A 15,315-nucleotide genomic window follows, 5' to 3' on the forward strand; every position below is an offset into this window, starting at 1 on the left:
CCTCTAACACAGCCCGCCTTAGCCAGCAGAGGCTTCTGGAGCTGCCCCAGAGCACAGGACCTGCTTTCCCTGACAGGCAGTAAGGGTGCTCCTTGCTTCCTTGAGCCATTTTCTGTTGCCCACTTTTTTTCCAGTATGTTAACCAATGCTACAGGGCACACGCTGAAAATCAGAGAAGTGGAGAGGCAAATCATGGCTACTGCTGCACTCGTTTACTGCTCTGGGAAAAGGTTTGATAAGAGAGTACAAAAGTATTGAATAAATGAACGGGGGAATGTTCTTTAGCTTTCAAGCCTTCTATATCCTCCCATGGTCCCCGATAATCAAGATAGAAATATCCTCTGTGAAATGTTTCACAGACAACAGAACAAAACTGTGCTAGAGGAAGGTGTTTCAAAGCAGAAAACTGATGCTCTCAACATCCCTTGATATCATATTTCTGTATAAATAAAAACAATGTATATAACATATGTGTGCATCCGAGAAGTCTAAAAGAATATAAATCAAAATAATAACACTGCTACACTTTAGTATGTGCCAATTATACTTCAATAAAGATGCTTAAAAAGTGTTAACAGTAGTCCTCTCTGAGTTAGGAAAGATTATGGGTAATTTTAATTTTTTTTCTGCTTTTCTGTATTTTCCATATTTTCTTGACTGTACATGTATCACTTTAGTACTAAAAGTATGTAAAAATTGTTTTCAAAAATCATACATATTCATTCAATATTGAATTGATGTTTGTATAGCTCTTTATACATTACCAAGGTGTTTTCACATATTTAATCCATAAAGCAGCTGAGGAAAATAGCATAATTGTCACTTCAGAGAGGAGGAAATAGGCTCCTCTTTGAAAACTTGTTCAAAATCAAAGAGCTAGTAATTAGCAGGACCAAGATATGAATCCAGACTTCCTCTTCCAAATTCCTGACTTTTGATTTCTTTTTCTCAGTATTTGCAATATCTTAGGGTCTGGTATGTGCTACTGGCTACATAAACCCCGCAGGAACACCTCGCATAGAATAGACGCAGCAGAGTTACTATGTAAGATTTAAGTGAAAAGAGATACGTATTTTTCCAAACTCGGGATTGGCTGAGGGGAGAAATGTGAAACACCAAGGGAGGTCTGGAGAAGGTATAGGCAGAGGGGTAGGAAGACTTGCTCTCCTGGTTGCTACAGCACATGCTCTTGGCTTCATTTCAACCCCGTTAGGAAAGGAAAAAGGAAATTTGGCAAAAATGGGACCAAAACAGAGAGACAAAGTACAGATGGCACTAAACAATGAAATCAGGTTAGAGGTATTTAGACCCTGCCCTATTAGAAGAGAGGGACACCCAGGAAAAGGTTAAGGAATGTGGAGAATAAAAAATATAAAAGAGGGTGAGAAAAGACCGGTTAGTACCTTCATTCCTGCCGCAGCTGCAGGGCCACTGGGGTCCACGGCCTGGATGTGGCATGGCTTACTTCCTCGCACCACAAAGCCCCAGCCAACGGCGTCGCCGACAATCTAGAGAGGAAAACCACAATTAGCCGTCAGCAGACAGTCCCTGGCCATCTGCCTGTCCTTCCAAGAGAGAGAAAACCCGCCCAGGATTAAGTGTGTGCTGTGACATATCTTTCTCCATTTCATCTCCGCCTTGTCAGGGCAAGGGAACACTTTGCTTCTGTGACAAACACAGGCATCTCTCTGTGGAAAATGTGGTCAAGAAACTTAACCTGTTTGGCAGAAAGAAGATGCTTCTGGGAGGGCACTACTCAATAAACAGCTGGCAGATTGCCCCTTTCTTCGACTATTATACAATTTAACATCAGACTCCAATAGAAGGTTTCGAAGATCTTAAAAGCATGGGTGAAATGTCTTTCCAGCAACAATTTCTACTCCAAGTTTGTTCTTTTCTCCCAGATCCAAATGATACACTCTTGATCCTGCAACCTCATTGAAGTCTAGAGTAACAATTTAAATCATTAATGGTGGGAAATACGAAGAATCTCGGCTTTCTTGAAACACAATTTTCTCCACTAAGCAAAAAAAGTGACAAAATACATAAAGTTCACAATTTACAAGTAGACCCGAATCCAAAAGTTGTTTGGAAACTAAAGCATGCCTTTTCTATAGAGGCCATTATTAGAACTGGCACTTACGTTCCCTGGACAGCTCCCAGACAAGTCTTTAACCCATATCCCAACCAAAATCCAGATCAAACACATTCACAATCAATTACTAACAATGTTGGCATTTAAATTAAAAGCCAAAGATAAATACTTTCAAAATACAATCATCTCTTGAATGTTAGATGGGGGGAAACAAAGAAGCAAATAGAAATTTTTGTGGAAAGTCTCAAGACTTTTAGGCCCTTGCATGACTTTAGGGTTTGCTAGTATTAGTCTATTATACCTAATTTCACTTCCAAATGTACAGTTTTACCTTTTTCCCTGATACAGATGTATCATCAGTGCCTTTCTCCTATTTACTCCTCAGCGCGCAAATGTGAAGTAGCTCTTGACAAAGGTTTGCAACCTTTGTTGAATAAATGTGGATAGATTTTTTTTCCCCTGAGTTAATGTCACTAAGGTGAGAGGGTAAAAGAAACAGGAGAGGTGTTTTTCAGAGGGTGTTGACATGGATGTGAGTGACAAAGAAGACAAGGGAAGGTGAGTGAGTCATGTCGATAAAAACATTTTGATTCTGTTTGAAGAAAACCATTGGAGGCAGAAAGTAGCTGAAGGGCCTCCAAGGTGATCGGGGTGATCGGGGCTGCTCACAGGTACACAGTGCTCCCAAGTCAGATGCTTGTGTATCTCAAGCCATGCCGACATTGTCAAAGCGCCGTGCCTGCAGAACAACTGACCCCGTAGTTTCCTTCTCTACCTTAAGACTCCTCTAATATCCAAAATCATTTTTAGAATTACTGTAATGCAGAAGGAATTGTTGGCATTATGTGCACTACCATTTGCCTTAAAATCTGTAATTACATTTGAATTAGTACATAATGGAAATCTTTTTTCTCAAAAGACACATCAAAAAGAATTTAAAAGCTGTATTAATAATAAACCATGTCAAGTCCTAATGCATTTTAGTGTCTTTGGGTCAAGAAAGCCTACTATTATAATTGTGCTAAAAACAAAAGGAAAATTAGGGAAAAGTTCTCAGTTCAGTCCATAGCTACCCACTGACATGTTAACATGTGTAGGCAGAAAAGCCAAATCATCAGCCTACCGTGAATGTCTTCCTTGCATACGGAGCCCCGGGAGTCAGGAGTTCCTCGGATGTGACGGGTCTCTTCAGCACTGTGAGATAGATACATGTCAAGGAATAAACACTTCTGAGTCCTTCTTTCATTCATTTAGCAGGTATTTACTGAGTGCTTCTTATGTGGCCATCCACGAATGAAAGTGGCAAAGGTCCCTGCCTCACAGTTTAAACTCTCACAGGACAGAGACAGAAAATATCAGCAAACATAAATAATCTGAAACCTACCTTACAGAACTATGGGAAAAATATAAAGAAAGAAAGGGAAGGGAAGCAAGAGTGCCAGGGGTGGAAGTGAAGGGGGGAGTCGACATTTTTCTATAAAGAAAAGGCCACATTTTCTAATTCCCGCATTTCTTCCTTTTAAATCCCAACATGCATTTATACATGTCAAAGTTAGGACTCTAGTGGTCTAATAGCTGTATTTCAAGAGCTAACCCCATCCAATCCCCTCCCAACTGATTGCACACCCCCATGTACTAAAGTTTCACTCATTTCTTTATTGACAGCCAGGACTACATGTACACACCGTCTTTTGCCCTGAGTAATAATACTAGTGAACTTTTCTGAGTACTCAACACGTGGTAGGCACTAAACTAGGTGCTGTAAACATATTATCTCATTTGAATGAGTTAGGTTCACTGTTATCCCCATTTTATAAGTGAGAAAACAGAAGCTTAGAAAAGTTAAATTGCTTGTATCCCAGGTCCCAGAGCTAATGGGTAGCAGAAGTGGGATCAAACTCAGGCATTGGACGGCAGTGCCCACGCTCTCAGCTGTGTTGTGCTATGCTGTCCCTCCTGTCATGCTGTCGCTGTAAGCAAACAAAAGGGCTCAGAAGCTCCGGAAGACGGTGGTGTGGTGTCTTCCTAAGATACCTGTTCTCATCAGCTCGCTGCTTATTGCCCACCAAGATGGCAAAAACAGTAGCCAGTTCCTGACTAGCCGGCTGCCTAGAAACCCAGCAATGAACTTCCCCATCCACTCTGTGCTCACTAAGAACCGAGAAGGGACCAAGGAGAAGGGACTGCCACAGCTACCCAGAGCATCCAGTGGGTCGGAGGACAGGGACCATTCTAACCTAGCCACGTAGACGTCACGTACTTCAAGTGCCACAAAGAAACGGAAGGGCCTGGGACAGGGGCCCAACCTGGCAAAGTGGCAGCTCAATTCCCTTTGCTAGCAGCAGTCAGATGTCAGATGCCAGTCCCGGAACAAGTGTGCAGCAGAAAAAGGAAAGGCAGTGTGGGGCAAGGCCTGGATGATCCATCAGGCAGCCGGCTACACGTAAGGCCTTCTGGCCTAACAAGCCACCTTCTCAGTTAAAGGCAATGCAGTGCTTCTTGCTGAGGTGTATGGTAGCTGATACTATTTTTGCTTTCCTAAAGCTCATAAAAGCAAAAATGAATTTATGTTCACCAAAAAAGAGAGAGCAGGTCAAATATCAAGATGGGACTAGACGGATAGAGGTAAGAAAGCGGCCAACATTTGAAGACTGAGATCTTTTTTATTCCCTGTCAGACAACTCCTCCTCTATCCCCCACAAACCCTCAGGGGCCTTATGAATTTGGATATACGAGTCACAACAAACTATGTTGCAACAGTGCTGACCATTTATTTTAATCTACTTTTTCTAGTTATTATGTGGAAAAATATAGAAACTTTGAGGCCCAGGGAATTACCCTTAAGCTTTCTCTTTTCATATCCTTGGAAGCCTATTTACTCATAATAATGATTCTGATTATGTTAGTATCTGTAGCATTGTTTTTTTTTTTTTTTTGGTCTGGCTTAGGGTATTTATATACAGAACTAAAAAGCATATATAGTACCATCTTGGTCTATATGGGATGATTAATTTTTAAATGCCTTATTGTGAAGGCCTGATGCTCTGCTTGAGAAAAGAAAAAAAAATCACAGATGAGCTGACTGGGTCTTGGGAACCCTCTCAAGGGTGAGGGAAAAGCTTGTCAAAATATGGGTAAGAAGTGAAATTTATGAACCACAATTCAGCCCTGACAGCTCTTGTCCTTAGAGACCCAGGAGAGGCAACAAGACCTTTCTCTTATGCCTTCGTAACAGTAAACCCTTCCCTTTGACCCAAAGAATGAGGAGGAAGAGGAAACAATACCAACCCACCTCAGGGAACATGGATGTGTTGCTAATCTACGTAATTAACACTTTGTTCATATTCCATCCCATGCCATCAAAAACAAGTAAAATGGTTCTGGCACAACTGACCCTTTTGTGAATCTGAGATCTTTTGCTCTTAGCTGTGAGGATGCCTGTTGGATTTCTATCTGGGCTTCAAATATCCCATTTCTAAGAATTCAGTTCTCCTTTTTGATTCTACCTTATGAGCACGGTCCATTAATTGAAAAACCCAGTAGTGCATGGGTGCTCAATGGGTGAGTGTGGAAGCAAGTTTCTTTGTTCACTTGCAGGTTATAACTTTACTCCTGCTGCTAATCCTCCAGCAGAAAGCAGTAAAAAGAAAAAGTTCGATTAGGAAAAATAGCTGCCTTCCTAGATAAAAGCATTAGATGACAGAGTTTTCTCTTAAAGCCCTTTGAACAACATCTATTAGTCCTTATTCTCACTAACACATAATGTTTTGGGTTTTTTCTCCAAAGAAATGGTGTATTCAGTGAGCCGGGGTCATGACCCCTCATCTGTGCATCCCAACATCTAACGATGAGGGAGCATCATGAGCAAAGGGAAGAAAATCTCTTCCCTGAAGGTTATAAACGGAGCTTGTGGTGGATGGTGCACTAAACAAATGGAGCTGAGAGTGTTTTCGAATGATGACTATAATGATTAACTGCACAACCTCATCCCAGGGAGGAGAGCATGAGGATGCAGGTGGGTAAGGCATGGTGAGAAGGCGGTAGTATCAGTGGATTACAGGTTCCTGGGGGGCTGAAGAACTGATTGGGGCCGAGAAAGGATTGTTTCTAAGTACAAGTTCATCAACAATCTTTGTGCCTAGATTTTTTTTCCTAGAATAAAAAGGTCATGGAAGTTGATAAGTAGATTTTGATACCACAGGGCACCAGGAGTCAATTCCAGGGATAGCTGGGATTGCACAGATCCATGCTTCCTCCCTGGGGGTGCTGGCCCCGACAGATGGATCTTTGCATCTGCTGCAGCCTGGGGAGGCACCGTTTCCCCTGCTGTAATGAACACTGTCAGGCACTGCCAAAACCCCCTTGAGGGCTGAGAGACTCCTCCCAGCTTTGGGAGTGCTAATGGCGGACAACGCTCAGCTGCCTTTGGGGACCATCTCTCTGAAGAGAACTGCCTTGCCCAAGGTCATGCCCTCCTCCCAGGGACAGCCACCATCTAATAACTGATCAACATGTGGCTACAAAGGCCCAGGCCCCTCAACAGAATTCTGGGCAACTTCGCAGGGCCATGCCAGCTCCAGAGCTCTCCAGAGCTACCGGGTCTCACTGGGGTCAACTGTAGCCTTCACTGGGACTGCGGTACAGCCTGATTTCTCTCTCTGCCCAATCTTACCTCCTCTCCTTTCATTCAACACGTGTTGACCCCAAGAGCATGTTCTAGTAAGATTCCCGCACACTAACTTCCCTCTGGCCCAGGGTCTGCCCCCCAGAGTCAGAGTCAGGAGCAGGGCCACCTTTCGGGCACTCACCGGACTTGGGGTTGCAGAGCACAGGGGGGCTGCTGCCGAGCGTGGGGCTGCTGCTAAAGTAGCCGCTGCTGCCGCAGCTGCTCATGCTGCTCCTCCTCACCGCAGACACGATCTTGATCTCCTTGCTGGGGCTGACTGTGCGGGCCAGAAAACACACGTGGTCACCGAGGGGGGACGCCACATGGGCTTTCAGCTGCAAGGTACAGTGAGGCCGGGAAGGAGCACTCTGGTCTTGGGGTCAAAAAAGCAAGAATGCGAGTTGCAGCTCTGCCACCTACTCACAGCACAACCTGGGGCCATTCCCTTCAGTTCTCTGAGCCTCGACTTCCCTAACTGTAAAGTGAGAAAAATGCCATCTCACGGGAGGATTAGATCACCTGCATGAAAGGATGACATTATTTCAAGAACTACCAAATCCATGCTGAGTGGTTCCTGCTAGGATGTAAATTAAATGCTGGCTCTACAGGAGATGAATTAACAGTAATAATAAATGTCTTCTGATTTAATATTAGACCATTCGTCATCCAGAGCCATGAAAGAAGGAGCTTAAAATACACAGCACATATTCAGGCTTTGAAAGTGTATATGGGCTGGGTGCGGTGGCTCACACCTGTAATCCCAGCACTCTGGGAGGCCAAGGCGGGTGGATCGTTTGAGCTCAGGAGTTTGAGACCAGCCTGAGCAAGAGCAAGACCCCCATCTCTACTAAAAATAGAAAGAAATTAGCTGGACAACTAAAAATATACACAGGAGAAATTAGCTGGGCATGGTGGCGCGTGCCTGTAGTCCCAGCTACTCGGGAGGCTGAGGCAGAAAAGGATTGCTTGAGCCCAGGAGTTTGAGGTTGCTGTGAGCTAGGCTGACGCCACGGCACTCTAGCCCGAGCAACAGAGTGAGACTCTGTCTCAAAAGAAAAAAAAAAAAAAAAGAAACAAACAAAGAAAGAAAGTGTGTATGAGGCAGTGTCTTCAGTTTCCTGATTTGGTTCTCTCTGTCATGGAGTAGGCTGGCTCTCAGCAGGGGGAAAGTATATGAGTGAATGACAGAAACCTTGGAGAGCACTCTGGCACGTGGAAGCACAAAATAATGCTGGCATTTATGGTAACCATGGTTACTATATCCTCCTCCTCATCATCATCTTCACCGCTTCAGGTCTACTGGGCCCACCCAAGAAACAGGCAAACCTTTGCACAGTGAGACAGTGAACAGTCACTCTGCATTTGCAGAAGACTGCAGCCTTAAGGAGACACTCAAATGGCGTGTCCTCTTAGTCTGGCCAGGTTGGCCTGGGAGCACAGGCTCAGGCTCCTAACCCTTGGCCAGTCTTTATTTTCCCACAGCAGCCCTTGTTTCCTTCTCCCCTCCAGCCAGCTGCGTCTGAGGAACCTGAGGTATGTGTGGCTAGGAAGGGGCAGTATAACAGAAGCATTGGAGTAAGACAAACCTGGTGTGAGGCCCAGCTCTGCCCACCACTTTCTAACCATGGGCAGGCCACGGCACTGCGCTCTGCCTTAGTTCCTTGACCTGTGAAGTGGGGATAAGAAAAGTCTTCCTCTTGGAGTCATAGTGAGAAGTAAATGAGAAAATTATTGCAACCAAGCTTGGCTCAGTGCCCGGGGCACAGAAGTGTCCCTACATGTAGTTGTAAGTGTTCTCAGTGTCTGCTCCTCTTCATAACTGACCCATAACACTTTCGTTGTGTGTTGGGATAAACCCAGCACTTTCAAATCTTAAGCCAATCAGTTCCTTGAGCCAATGCCAAGTTTTCTGAGGAGTTGAAGATACGTCTTTAAGCACCTCACCTTCTTAAACGGAATGACACTAACTTCAAGTTTACCTTTTCTGGATTTATCTCGTGAACAGCAAATACCATCATTTCCATCAGGGCTAACTGCAAAGATGACACTGTTTGACTTTACACGGAACACCCCAGGCTGCTGTGCTTTCTGGGCCTCTGGCTCTGCTTTTCCTGGCTCTTCTCTGTTCTCTGTCACCCCTTGATAATGGCTGGAAAATCAGTTGCCTTTTCATTGTTATCAGTATCCACGCCCACAGACGTTTTAGTCATACTTAAATACATAGCATTTCCAAGTTGTGATTTAGAGAACTGAATAAGTAATAGGTAAGAATTGTTTCTCAATGAAAAGCAAATAAGGTACAAGTGAGAGCTTGAGTGGTCCCCTATAATTCAAGCACATAATTTTATAAAATAGAATCATTGCATGTACATCGGCTGCCCAGGAAAAACTTTGTGTTTTTTTTTTCTTGCCTATTTCTTGGTTATGAATAAATACAGATGTGCTGCAGAACAGAATTTCCCAAAGAGGAGCTATTACTCAACTATTTCCGGAAAGACAGGAAACATTGGATGGCATACCTGACATGAAGCTGGTAGATTTGCGGTGGTCATGGCTCTGCTTCCTCAGGCAGAAGGGACTGTCGTGAGCCTCCTGGGAGGAAGGGGACTTCTCGTTGAGCAGCTCCATCAGTCTTCGCCTCCGACGGAAGTTCATTCTGAACTGGTAGAGAAGATTGCTGTCCACAAATGGGTGTTTGTTGGACACTGGGGAGAAGAGACAGCAGATGAGGACTGTCTGGCATCCTGGCCACTGAGTACTGTAGCCAGAAGACTCCAGCCAACAGGGGCAAAAGTCTCAAGAAAGAGTTTAGTTTCATAGATGCCACATGAGCTTGTGGCCCGTCCACACATGGTCCCAAATTCTTTCCACGTGGTATGTGCTTTAAAACTTTGCTGACCAATTCCTCTGGGGAACTTTCCCTGGCCTCACCCCCAATCCAAGCTCTAGTCTTCCTCCATCAGAGCACGGACCACACTGCACTCTTGCTGTCCGACTCCTCCCCCGTCTTTCCCTCTAAACTCTAGGCTCTTTGGGGCAGCGATTGTGGCTTCCTTTAGTCGTGTGTCCCCAGTTCCCAGCACGGTGCTTGTCCCACAGCAACACCTCAATTCATTTTTTAAAACATTCTATTTTTAAGTAATTATAGACCCTCAGAGAGTTACAAAAATAATACGGAGACCACACGTTATACGATTCCATTCATATGAAATGTTCAGAACAGGGAAATCTCTAGAGACAGAAGTACAGTGCTGGTTACCAGGGGCTGAGGGGGTCTTGGGGGTTGGGAAGGGTTAGCTGAAATATGGGATTTCTTTTTAAGGTGATGAAAAAGTTCTAAAATGGCTTGGCATGATGATTGCACGACTCTGAATGTGCTAAGACCCACTCAGTTGTATACTTTAAATGGGTGAATTGTGTAGTATGTAAACTATATCTCAGTAAAGCTATTTAAAAAATCAACAACAATGACAAAGAGTACAGAGATTTCCTGTGTACCCTGCACTCAGATTCCCCCAATGGTCACAGCTTACATAAATAATTATAGTACAATATCAAATGAGGATGTGACATTGCTAAAAATCTACAGACTTTATTCAGATTTCACCAGTTTTTATATGCACTGAGTTGTGTGTATGAGTGTGCATGTGTGTGCAAAAGCACATGCGTGTCTGTATATATATAGTTCTATGCAATTTTATCACACATATGGATTTATATAAGCACCATGACAATCAAGACACAGAACTCTTCCATCATGACAAAGAAGCTCCCTCTCTTGTGTTACCCCTTTATTTATTTATTTATTTTTAGACAGAGTCTCACTCTGTTGCCTGGGCTAGAGTGCTGTGGCATCAGTCTAGCTCACAGCAACCTCCAACTCCAAGGCTCAAGCGATCTTCCTACCTCATCCACCCGAGTAGCTGGGACTACAGGCGTGCATCACCACACCTGGCTAATTTTTTCTATTTTTAGTAGAGATGGGGTCTCACTCTTGCTCAGGCTGGTCTTGAACTCCTGACCTCAAGCAATCTTCCCACCTCAGCCTCCCCAGAATGCTAGGATTATAGGCGTGAGCCACCACACCTGGCCTGTGTTACTCCCTTTATAGCCTCCTATGCCAAGTCTATAACATCTGACAACCAATTTATCATTTGGGGAATATTATATAAGTGGTGTCATACAGTATGTAGCCATTTAAGTTTGATGTTTAATGAATGAATAAATGGCTACCCAATGATAAAGGCTGCTTAGTCCCTAAGGAAAAATTTATACTTTAGAGTGATATAATCATGCCAATGTGTCAACTCAAAATCAGTAACAAAAGCTAACCCTCAAACAGCATGTTCTATGAATCCAGCACTATTTTAAGTGTTTTGTATGTATTAATTCCTTCAATTATAACAATAGCCTGGGATATACGTACTGGTACTGTTATTTTCTTTCCTACTTTTGATGAGGAAACTGAAGCCCAAACGTATTAGTAAGTCACCCAATGAAGACACAGTAAATGGCAGAGGCAGAAATAATACTATATTGACTGGACATGGTGGTGCCTGCCTGTTATCCCATCACTATGGGAGGTTGGAGGTGGGAGGATCACTTGAGGCCAGAAATTCGAGACTACCCTGGGCAACACAGTGAGACTCCATCTCTACAAAAATTTGAAAAAAAAAAAAAAAAAAGTTAGTATCTGACTCCAGAGTCCAAGTTCCAAACCACTACTCTTTTCTGCCCCTGTCAGAAATATTAATAATTCCTGTGCTTATATAGGTTCTCATAAAGAATTGAAACAATGTCCCATAAAACTGCTAATGTATGACTATTAGACTCAATTTATACCCAATTCTACATTATTATTTATATCTTAGAGGTCTATTGAGATTTGCAGTTTTATTTTTATTTTTTAATTGACAAATAATAATTGTATCATACATATTCATGGATACATACTGATGTTTTGATACACATAATGTATAGTGATCAGATCATGGTAATCAGCATATCTATCATCTCCAATATTTGTCATTTCTTTGTGTTAGGAACATTCAATATCTTCCTTCTAGCTATTTGAAAGTATATATTATTATTAATATGGTCATCTTACAGTGGTATAGAACACTAGAACATATTCCTCATATCTAGCTGTAATTTTGTATCTTTTAACAAATCTCTCCCTATCCCTCCCTCCCACTTCCCTTTCTATCCTTTAGTATCCTCTGTTTTACTTTTTACTTCTATGAGATCAACGTTTTTTAGTTCCCACATATGAGTGAGAACATGCAGTGTTAAACTTTCTGTTCCCTGATTATTTCACTAAACATAATGTCTTCCAGTTCCATCCACATTGCTGTGAAGAACAGGATTTCATTCTTTTTTATGGATGACTAATATTCCGTGGTATATATACCATATTTTCTTTACCCATTCATCTGTTGCTGAACACCTAGGGTGATTCTATATCTTGGCTATTGTGAAAAGTGCTGTAATAAACATGGTAGCACAGATGTCTCTTCAATGTAACAATTTCCTTTCCTTTAGATAAATTCCCAAGAGTGGGATGGCTGCATCATATGGTAGCTCTATTTGCAGTTTTTTGACAGACCTCTATATTGTTCTCCAAACTGGCTGTATTCGTTTTCATTCGCATCAACAGTGTATAAGAGTTTCCTTTTCTCCACATCCTTGCCAGCATTTGTTATTTTTTGTCTTTTTGATAATAACCATTCTAACTGGGGTAAGATGATATCTCACTATGGGTTTGATTTGCATTTCCCTGATGATTAGTGATGTTGAGCATCTTTTCATACATCTGTTGACCATTTGAATGTCTTTTTTTGAGAAATGTCTGTTTAGAGCATTTGCCAATTTTTTAACTAGATTTTTTTTTTTGCTGTTGAGATGTTTCAGTTCTGTGTATATTCTAGATATTAATTGCCTGTTGAATAAATAGTTTGCAAATATTTTCTCCCACTCTAGAGGTTGGCCTTTCACTCTGTTGATTGTTTCTTTTGCTGTACAGAAGATTTTTAGTTTGATACAATCCCATTGGTTTATTTTTGCTTTTGCTATCTGTGCTTTTGAGGTCTTATTCATAAAATCTTTTTGCAAACCAATGTCCTGAAGCATTTCCCCTATGTTTTCTTTTAATGGTTTTATAATTTCAATCTTCTATTTAGGTCTCTGATCCATTTTGAGTTGATTTTTGTATAGTGTGTGTGGCGAGGTCAAGTTTCATTCCTTTGCATATGGATGTCCAGTTTCCCCAGCACCATTTATTGACGAGACTGTCCTTTAGCCAATGAGTGTTCTTGGCACCTGTGTTAAAATAAGTTGTTGTTAAATATGTGCATTAATTTTGGATTCTCTATTCTGTTTCATTGGTCTATGTGTCTATTTTAATGCCAGTACCATGCTATTTTTGTTACTACAGCATTGCAGTATATTTTGAGTTCTGGTAATGTGATACCTCCAGCTTTGTTCTTTTTGGTAGGATTGCTTTGGCTATTTGGGGTCTTTGTGGTCCCATACAAATTTTAGATTTTTTTTCCTATTTCAATGAAATATGTCATTGGTATTTTGATAGGGATTGCATTAAAGATGTAGATTGCTTTGGGTAGTACTGTCATTTTAACAATATTGATTTTTCTGATCCATGAGCATGGAAAGTCTTTCCATTTGTTTGTAGTATCCTCTTCAATTTCTTTCATAAGTGTTTTGTAGTTTTTCTTGTAGACATCTTTCATTTCCTCAGTTAAATTTATTCCTTTTTTTTCTTATAGCTATTACTATAAATGGGATTGCCTTTTTATTTCTTTTTCAGCTAGTTCACTGTTCATGTATAGAAATGCTAATGATTTCTGTGTATTAATTTTGTATCCTGCACCTTTACTGAATTCATTTATCAGTTCTAAGAGTTTTTTGGTAGAGTCTTCAGGTTTTTCTATATATAAGATCATGTCATCTGCAAACAGGAACAATTGATTTCCTCCTTTCCAATTTGGATAGCCTTTATTTCTTTCTCTTGCCTAATTATCTGGCTTCTAGTACTATGTTGAATAAGAGTGGTATCTTTTGGTTTTCCCCATTGGTGAAGATGTAAGCTGTGGCTTTGTCATATATGGCCTTTATTATGCTGAGGTACTTTCCTACTATATTTAATTTATTATGAGTTTTTTTATTATGAAAGGATGTTGAATTTATCAAAAGCTCTTTCTGCATCTATTGAGATGATCATATAGTTTTTCCATTTCACTCTATTGAAATGGAATGTGATGTATGAAATTTATTGATTTGCATATGTTGAACCATCTTTGCATTCCTGGGACAAATCCCACTTGATCACAGTGCATTAATAACTTTCTGATGTATTGTTGGGTTGGTTTGCTAATATTTTGTCGAGGATTTTTGCATCTATGTTTATCAGGGTTATTGGCCTGTAGTTTTCTTTTTTTTGTTGTGTCCTTGTGTGCTTTGCATATCAGGGTTATGTTGGCTCCATAGAATGAGTTCAGAAGAATTCAGTAGTAATGTCATCTGGTTGGTCTTTGATATTTCTTTATTGGAAGACTTTTTTATAATTGAGTCAGTCTTGTTACTTTTTATTGTTCTGTTTTGGTTTTCTATTGATCATTTTGGTTCAATCCTAGTAATGTTCAGTAATTTATCCATTTATTCCAAGTTTTTAAAATTTATTAGCATATAGTTGTTCATAGCAGTCTCTAATGATACTTTGTACTTCTATGGTATCTATTGTGATGTCTCTTTTTTCATTTCTGATTTTATTTATTTGGGTCATCTCTATTTTTTTCATACTCTAACTAATGGTTTGTTCATTTAGTTTATCTTTTCAAAAAACCAACTTCTTGTTTCATTGATTTTTTGCATTATTTTTACTCTCCATTTTGTTTATTTCTGCTCTGATCTTTATTTTCTTCTACTAATTTAGGGTTTGGTTTGTTCTTACTTTTCTAGTTCTTGAGATGCATCATTAGGTTGTTCATTTGAAATCTTTCTAGTTTTTTGTATGTAGGCATTTATAGCTATAAACTTGCCTCTGAATACTGCTTTTGCTATGATCTGTAGATTTTGGTATGTTGTTTCTATTTTCATTTGTTTCAAGGAATTTTAAAAATTTAATTCTTAATTTCTTTTTTCACCCATTGGTCATTCAGGAGCATGTTGTTTAATTTCCATGTATCTGTATAGTGTTAATAAGTCCTCTTGTTATTGAAGCCTAGTTTTATTCCACTGTAGTCCGATATGATACTTGATATGATTTTGATTTTTTAAAAATTTTTTGAGACTTGTTTTGTGCCCTAACATATGGTCAGTCTTGGAGAATTTTTGAAAAAAAAAATGTGTATTCTGCAACTATTTGGTGAAATGTTACGAAAATGTCTGTCACAACCATTTGGTCTATGGTGCAGTTTAAATCTGCTGTTTCATTGTTGATTTTCTGTTGAGATTTTCTGTCCAAAGCTGACAGTGTGGTCTTGAAGTCCCCAACTATTATTGTATTTGGCTCTCTCTTTAGATCCAATAATATGTTGTT

The 15,315-nt window shown here is 40.7% G+C and overlaps 1 protein-coding gene across 2 annotated transcripts in view; it reads right to left on the bottom strand.

Annotated features, from left to right (window-relative positions):
• DEPTOR (DEP domain containing MTOR interacting protein) overlaps positions 1-15,315 on the bottom strand; it is a 149,647-nt gene that overhangs the window by 33,448 nt on the left and 100,884 nt on the right. For both annotated transcript variants that reach the window (XM_069466042.1, XM_069466041.1), the window contains 4 exons: positions 9,281-9,466; positions 6,904-7,038; positions 3,219-3,289; positions 1,404-1,508 (listed from right to left, as the gene is read on the bottom strand). In XM_069466042.1, the coding sequence (XP_069322143.1) occupies positions 1,404-1,508; positions 3,219-3,289; positions 6,904-7,038; positions 9,281-9,466 (497 nt within the window). The remainder of the gene's footprint in view (positions 1-1,403; positions 1,509-3,218; positions 3,290-6,903; positions 7,039-9,280; positions 9,467-15,315) is intronic.

Source organism: Eulemur rufifrons, chromosome 3 (genome assembly GCF_041146395.1).
Source record: "Eulemur rufifrons isolate Redbay chromosome 3, OSU_ERuf_1, whole genome shotgun sequence".
Classification (NCBI taxonomy): domain Eukaryota; kingdom Metazoa; phylum Chordata; class Mammalia; order Primates; family Lemuridae; genus Eulemur; species Eulemur rufifrons.